General features: G+C 36.4%; 1 protein-coding gene across 4 annotated transcripts; it reads right to left on the bottom strand.

Moving 5' to 3' along the window:
* Positions 1-2,633: 2,633 nt before the first annotated feature.
* Positions 2,634-8,266, bottom strand: LOC103974363 (14-3-3-like protein). 4 transcript variants are annotated; one of them, XM_009389169.3, is made up of 6 exons: positions 8,140-8,266; positions 7,148-7,596; positions 6,997-7,075; positions 6,609-6,731; positions 2,989-3,105; positions 2,634-2,903 (listed from the first exon to the last, which is right to left on the bottom strand). In XM_009389169.3, exons 2-6 carry the CDS (start codon positions 7,552-7,554, stop codon positions 2,847-2,849), a joined length of 783 nt encoding a protein of 260 aa, XP_009387444.1. In that variant the 5' UTR covers positions 7,555-7,596; positions 8,140-8,266; the 3' UTR covers positions 2,634-2,846. The 4 variants fall into 4 exon arrangements, with proteins under 4 accessions (XP_009387444.1, XP_009387447.1, XP_009387446.1 ...); XM_009389172.3 differs by having other exon boundaries at positions 8,127-8,259; XM_009389171.3 differs by having other exon boundaries at positions 8,091-8,190.

Raw genomic sequence — 8,266 nt, 5'->3', positions numbered from 1 at the left:
AATCAAAATTTTGAGTCATACTTGAAGGTCTTAAAGATTGGTCCCAATCTTTTCATGGGGTGTAAAAGACTATATTAAAGTCGCTAAGAATAATACATCCAAGACCTAGGGAAAGACTATGAGAGCTCAACAAGATCTAACCATAATCGATGTCTATCTGCGTCAGTATATAGGTCATACATGACTAAACAATTTAAAGATTTGACCAAATGCTTGAAATACAACATTTCATATATATAACTTGATCAATCATAGAGTGAACCACCAGATCAACAATAGTAGAGTTCAATAAACACCAAATGCAGGGCATAAGTGCTAGTGCCTGATTTGGTATAGATTTGCTTATCTTTAAAAATGCGAGAGGTTATAGAATAAACATTAAAATCCTGAACCTAAGACTCCAAAATAAAAAGACAATCTAAGTAGTAAGAGTGTAAAGAAATCTTACGATAACATGTTTAAAAGGGACATTGAGACCCTGAACATTCCATATATCGATATTAATTATAAAGAAAGAGAGAAAAAATCTAACCCAATAATATCTACAAGTCTCTTAGAGGCTCGGTATCTTTCAACACTTAGATATAAGTTAGCCAAAATAGAATTGTCAAGTTCATTTTCCTCTACATCATTGGCATCGTCATCCTTATCCTCATTAAGAACATCAAACTTAATAGATTGAGGTTCCAATATAGATTTCTCATAAAGAGGTACAGGCCTTTTAGGTAAATCATGCTACATTATTTGTATAAGATTTCATGATTTTGAGCAAAGGCTTCTTAATCATTGTAAACTGCACATGAGATTTGCAAGGAATAAAGTTTGAGTCATACGAAAATAAGAAGCCACATTAGACTTAGAAGGAGTAATATCCTTAATCTTTGAGGGTACAATTTCCTTAGTCTTCTTAGGATTCCATTTGGTAGTTGATACATGTTTAAAGCAATTTCTTATTGCGTGATCGAAAATAGGATAGTATGAGCATCTCACTGGCTTTCAATCATATTTCAACCTAGTGACATAGTCTTTAGCATCATTGAGAGCAATATGAAGAAACATCAGGGAGTTCAGTGGAAGCAAATACCTCAATGCAAACTCATTACATTCTTTTCTACTAATCAAATGGTCCATAAATAGAGGTTTCCCAATACCAATGGCAATAGAGGTGATAAACTTTGGTGTCCACGTAAATAAAGATAAATTATAGATAAGAACAACAAAGAAGTCAATTTTTTTTTTAACTAGAAGTCATATTTCCTAAGGATGAAATATGAGGAGCTTGTTCTGAATAAACTATGGCTCATATTACAATACTCCAGTTAAATCACCACTTACGCTAAATCAAAAGATAAAAAAACTCCACATCCAAAGATAATATATTAATGGATCTTGTAGGTTTCAACATAATAGAGACTCTATTCTTACTAATAAAGAATAATAGGGGAGAGCTCACAAAGTAGCCAATGAAAGAGTTTTTCAAGTGCTCCTCACCCTATGAAATATCCTCCATAGTGGCTGATATTCTAAGAGTACCATCACTAGAGAAGAAGGATGATTCATGGTATAAAAAGCACCTCTCGGATTTTGAAGCCAAAGAGAAGAGAGAGCTCCTTGTGGCAGCAAGGGGGAAAAGAGTCAGTGACAACTCTTGATACATCAAGAAACCTAGAATGTGAGTGCTATCCACGAGTCTTTGACTAGATAGAAGAAACATTGACATGGAAACAACAACAGTAGGGAAGAAGAAGACACCAACATCAAATTTTGAAAGCTACCGGAGTGCAGGCTACCCGAGACCACTAGCATGCAAGCTGACCATCGAAGTCAGCCTAAGATGGGATTCCGACGACGACGAGAGAAGGCAAAGTAGTCGGTGGGGCAGGAAGGCCCACCCCAACTATGTCCGTGGCAACATGCACAATCGAGGAAGAAGTAGCCACCACGCCTCTCGCTGTTGGTAGAGGATGCATCAACCCAATAGCACTAATGGCAACAACATCAACAAGCACAAAAGAAGCGATTGAATTGACGACACCTCCTGAAGAAATATCTATAGAGGAAATCCTAATCGATGAAAGAATCCGCATGACCAAGGCAAAAGTGACGAATCAATTTGATATCGGTGCAAGTGGAGGAAGAAGAATCGACATAGAGTTGTTCGTCAACGTCACCACATGTCGTGCAAACCCATCCTCAGTGATGGTCACATATCGTCATGAAGCCCCATCGATTGCTGAAGGATCAATAAAGGAAATATAGGAGTCCAGCAAAACAGGGGAGGCGAGCAAAAGACCGACCTTTAGAGCAGAACGTAATTGGATCGACAAAGAAAAAGATGCTATAACAAAAGACACCAACAGACAAGAGGAAAACACAACAAGATCGATGGTGGAACAAAAGAGACCGACAAACCAAAAGATGCAAGCACCGAAGTGATTGGCTGAGAAATCACCATACGACCAACCTTAGAGGTAGACGGCCGACCGCGAGGACATTTTGGTACACCACCGACAACGACAGATGATGGATTTGAGATATTCCCACTCTATTTCTGTCACTGATCCTAATTGTTCTCTTCAAATGTTGGATTTGAGATATAATAAATGAATATAACACAAAAAAAAATGCCAATATAAAAGATATCATGAGAGCTAAAAGCTTACCTGATAAAAGTATAAGCACATTGGATCTTCCAAAAGATGTTAAATTGTAGGTCAAATAAACTAAAAAGGTTCGCTACCAACAACAGCATCGAGGAGAAAGACCTGAAACCTTCAAACACACCAAGAAACCACAAAAGAAAAATACAAGGCAATGTCCATCACAAGCAGGCTTTGTGATTAGTTTTACTGTCCTCCAGATTCACGCACCAAGGGTTCTTTGATCTCGTCTCCAGCGTCCTCCTGTCGACCAAAACATTTGTAAGGGTGTTTGAACAATCACAAGATCAATTGCAAATCAAGAAACTCAGTAAGGAGAAGAACTGACAGTGATATCGGAGGTCCACAAGGTCAAGTTGTCACGAAGCAGCTGCATGATCAATGTGCTATCCTTGTAAGATTCCTCACTCAGAGTGTCCAACTCCGAGATAGCCTCATCGAAAGCCTGTGAAAGACAAACAACAATTTAAATCTCACTGCAGAAACTGGTAAGTAAGACTTGATTAAATCATGAAACAGAAATAAACATTAAAAATGTTAATATTGCAAAAATAGTAATGACATGATATATGTCTATAATCTGAGAGACGTAAGAAAACACTAGGGAGAGGTTCAACCAATTTTGACCACAAGGATTTTAGATATCAGGTAAAAAGAATTCAAGATTATTAATCTGTTTGAACTTTTTTCATAGGCACTGCAGAATCAGAAGACCAGTGGTAAAATCATGGTATATATGGATGAAATGGATTGGTTTGGACAAATTTTATCAGGCATTGCATGAGTAAAAGTTCATTTCCTTCTAAGCTTCAGCAGTAACACTCTTAGAAGACGGGATAATATATACTCTTCCCAGTCAAGCATCAAAACCTCTTCATTAGTTTTAATTTTTCACATCTCATGTACCACAAGCCAACTTAGCAAGTAAAAAGCATCATAGATCTACAAAGCTTCTTGGTTATGTTCATACTCATCTAGTATAGTATTAATCATCACAGCAGAGCATGCAGGACATCTTCGAAGGGACAAAGACTAACAAGTTTGCATGATTAGATTTTTCCCACACATTTAAACATAGATACACAACCATACACATGAGACATCCATATGAACCACCACAGTAATACCCGGGCATGAGAACATAGTCATGGACAAGATAGAAGTGTTTCCCTAAAATTTGTAGATATGTATAAATATTGATTGAATTAGGGGGGGTAAATGGTTGGAACATGGAAGAATTTTAAGTAATCTAAGGCAGCTAATGGGCCTCAGATCAAATGACAGACGTGCTAAAATTTTATGAAGATACAAATTGCAAGTACTTTATTGATCCTAATTCAACAAATACAGCTGAGCAAGGTCGTCTAGGACTTAAAGCCAATCAATATAAGGATGAAATCAAAATCTTAGAAGATGGCAAATGATATTGTTCAAACTGCAGGAAAGTCAACATGACAAACAAACAGGTCTATCAACAATCAAATCTTACAAATTATCAATAAATCAGTGTTTTATGATGTGTTGCAATGACAGACAGTAAAGAAATCTCTTTTGATGCTATCATATATGCGGCTAGTTAACTGAGAAAAAAACCTAACAAGTGACCAAAAGACAGTAATTAGACACAGTTATTGGTGGAATGTCCAAAAGTGAAAAGGAAGAAAATAAAGTTCTTTGGAAGAATGCAAAAAACAACAGAAAAATGTATATCAACCAACACAAAGAACACCGTTGACAATTTGTTGATTTCGAAGACCAGCATAAATTCTTACCTAACTAGGAAAGATCCTTTAGAACCTTAAACAATAATAGGAAAAAAACAACTAATCATTCTCGCCAGCTAAAACCTTGCAAATGTGTAATCAGTGTCCGTCTTATTTGACTCTCTTAAACTGATTAATAAAAGTATAATGAAAAAGTCACGAGAATATTTTAAAATTAAATCCTACGTGTACACCAATTATATTGTATATATAATGGTAATCTAATTTTAATCTACAAAATTAGAAAATCGAGCTAAAATTAGGCCTGCCTAAAGTCCTGAACCCTTTTAAGCTGTACCATATTGCATGATTATTTTCCTACACCTCAGGTTGATAATTACTCCGATTTTCTTATTTGCACAGTTGGAGTCTAGTTGGATATATTGGAACCATCTTATACCACCTTATCCTCAACTGAGAATCAGCTTTAACTTAGGACTTGTATTATTTCTTCACCATTTTCGTTGTAACAGAACCATTCATCTCAATCATCATACATAACCTATAATAGTATTTTTGGGTTTGTTGTTCCTCAATTGGACTATAAAGAAGGAACTTTCTTTTGAAGAGGAGCTACAATTTTATAGCAAAAAGTGTACGTCTCTAATTTTTAACAATTCTACCCTTGTGAGTAATACCTTTTTGTTTGATAACCAATCATTATTATTGATTGTATACAGTTCATCAGAGTTGGTAAAATTCGGTATCATGGTATTGCTTTGTAACCAAAGTGACCAAGATTTGTTACTAAAACAACCTTTTGGTGTTTGAAGAAGTAAGATCACGTACATTGACACTCCCCAAACTGTAAATCGGTGGGAGCCTTGTGCACAAGGCTGACCTCTATATTTGCACCATTAAACAATTTAAGCATAGAATTCCAACATGAAATCAAAATTTTGCATCCAGTATCATGATACCATTGATTTTCTACAACTTATTTCCAGTCCTATCCCAAGCAAAATGGAGCAGAAATACAAGGAAACTGGAGAATGAAGACCAAGTATGTTTAATTGGGCATCTCCAAACATACATTCACATGTACATATATGAATATGCATATTTATTGACCACCTAGAGACACCATAATCTTCAAAAACAAGAAATACTATGCAAGTCTCCTGACAAGATCAATCAGCCTTACATGAAAGTAAATTCTTCTGATAGCAACATGAATTAAATGATACTCTGAATGATGACCACTTTGCAGAGATTTTGAATTATATAATAACAGCTAGAAAGTTTTACCTATATATAAAATGAAATGTAGCATTTAGAATTTAGTTTGTGAAGAAATTTACTAGAAGGTAAACAAAGTTCATAGAAAAAATATTGGATCAATTATAAATTATCACTAATCAGATGCATAAGCATGTAATAAGTGCCTGTAGCTAAGACTTCTATAAATGGAAATAAGATCAAATTACAAGAAGAAATAAAAAACAAATGAGTACAAATGCATTTAGAACAAAGAGAAAATTTGTAAATTATTATCAGTAAACTCTAGCAGTAACAGAGTGATCTAGTGACAAGTCAATCACATGCAGGCAAATGCCCTCACACCAATATTAAACACATACAAAATGCGCTAGCATGCAAAAGGACGAGCACCATGCACAGACCCAGTTTCCGTGTATGCACAAACAGAATATAAATACAAACCATTTTAAGACATGAACCAACTTTTCATGAAATTTACCAATTATTTCTCATAGAATGGAAAAAGAAATTATTACTCATATCAATTAAAATAAGCTCCATTAAAATAAGAGGTGTGAATCATAAATTCATAAAAATAATCCAAACAGAAATTTTACTGCAATGCAGCAATAGATACACATTCTTTGTGTCAAATATGAAATTGTCAGATCCAGCTAGGCCAAGGATAAAACTTTAGAAAGTTACTACACGCTTGATGTTAGACCTGGTTGCACTAAGGTATCAGCTATTCCAAGTTAGCTGAGGCCTAACTTCAAAATTTGATGCTTGCTTCAGGCTATGCTCCATGCCAGCTTGACTCATTAAATCGACTCCCCTACTATTAGGATTAAGTTCAATAAATGCTTCAGATGCAGAAAAATATAAAATTGTCACTACTCCACAACATATGCTAAAAATATGAAGTCACGCACAACACTGTTAAAACTAAAATTTTACAAGAAATAGAATAAAATTGCAGTCAAACCTGTTTTGCAAGACTGCAAGCACGATCAGGCGAGTTCACAATTTCATAATAGAACACTGAGAAATTAAGAGCCAACCCCAGCCTAATAGGATGAGTTGGGGCCAGTTCGGCCAGGGCAATGTCCTACAAATTGTTTAAAAAGATGATTTAGTGAACATTGCTCAGGTCTGACAAAAAACATCAATAACAGAACAGATTTAATTAGATGAATCCGAACAATTGTATGCCAGCATTTGTAAGAAGAATCATTCAGTAGAAACAGCACCACAATGGTAGTTGAAAATGAATCAAGTGGACACATGTTCTAGAGTACTGAAAAGATTCTGATCGATCCAGCAAAAACAAAAACACTAGCTAATTTGCATTTCACTATAAATGATGATCAGACCTGAGCAGACTTATAGGCTGACAGTGTACTCTCAGCAGCCTCCTTTCTCTCAGCCCCCGTCTTAAATTCCGCAAGGTACCTATTTGCCAAGATCATCAAACATTTAAGACAAATAAACGTCACCGCACATTGGAAGCTTATTTTCTAGTACCTGTGGTAATCCCCCTTCATCTTCAAGTAAAACACCTTGGACTCGGCCGTGGTGGAAGAGGATATCAGATGGGAATCAAGCAACTTCAGAATGCCATCACAGATCTTGCTAAGCTCAGCCTCGATCTTTCCACGATACTCCTTGATCAGGGAAACATGATCCTCATTCCCACGGCTCTCTTCCTTCTGCTCAATAGAGGAGATGATACGCCAAGAGGCCCGGCGGGCTCCAATAACATTCTTGTAAGCCACAGAGAGGAGGTTGCGCTCCTCCACGGTGAGCTCCTCAACATCCACCGTCTTTGCTACCTTCTCCATGAACTCCACCATCTCCTCATAGCGCTCCGCCTGTTCGGCCAGCTTGGCCATGTACACATTGTCCTCACGGGATGATTCGGCCGGAGACATCTTCCCGTTTTCTAAATCTTAAGCACCAATTTCTTATAAAATCTGTAAGTAAGCGGACCCAAAACAAAACATTATCTTTCATTTTTTTTCTCTCCGCAACGAATTCAAAGGTCTAAAAAAAAAAAAAAAAGCAGCTTTCCCCTTTTTGGTATAATTTTTTTGATTGGAAAAAATTGAATAATTTTACTGCAAAATAGCAACTTCACCCTCAAAGTTGATCCAAAAAATCATCAGACAAGTTCTCCCGTACAAACAAGGCCGGAAAGCATGAGAGGATAGTTTCTATCCTCTTAATAAAAACTTTCATATTACGAGGATATACGGAGAAAGATCTCGAGCAAGGATGCGGATATACCGATTCAGATTAAAACTTTCGTATTAAAATTCGAAATAAACCACTACATTTCTTCGATACGCTAACTGCGCCAACAACGAGGTCAAAAATAACGAAAAAATTGAAGAAAATGACAGAACACCATAAAGAAAAACAATCAACATACCCTACAAGATCCGATCGATTTAATGATAGAGCTTACGATAAAAGAACCGGCGAAAGAAATCGAAGCAGCAACCTTAAAAGATTACCGTCGAGATGGCGGTGGATCCGAGGGGGGAACGTGGAAAACCCTGCACGAGACTTTTTTTTTTTTTTGGTTCTTCTTCCCTCTTTCTTCCCATTGGTTCGCTTTTTCTTCCTGCGAAAACGAGCAAC

Source organism: Musa acuminata, chromosome BXJ3-8, assembly GCF_036884655.1.
Source record: "Musa acuminata AAA Group cultivar baxijiao chromosome BXJ3-8, Cavendish_Baxijiao_AAA, whole genome shotgun sequence".
NCBI lineage: Eukaryota > Viridiplantae > Streptophyta > Magnoliopsida > Zingiberales > Musaceae > Musa > Musa acuminata.
Note: the sequence above shows the minus strand (reverse complement) of the source record. Positions and strands in the feature narration are given on the sequence as shown.

Bases quoted from the DNA above. Each gene is read 5' to 3' on its own strand.
- LOC103974363 (XM_009389169.3), bottom strand. From the start codon at position 7,554: ATGTCTCCGGCCGAATCATCCCGTGAGGACAATGTGTACATGGCCAAG. The intron at 7,076-7,147 runs GTACTAGAAAAT...CTTGGCAAATAG, and splicing joins ATGAAGGGGGATTACCACAG to GTACCTTGCGGAATTTAAGA. The intron at 3,106-6,608 runs GTTTGACTGCAA...TGTCTTTCACAG, and splicing joins CTTGCAGTCTTGCAAAACAG to GCTTTCGATGAGGCTATCTC.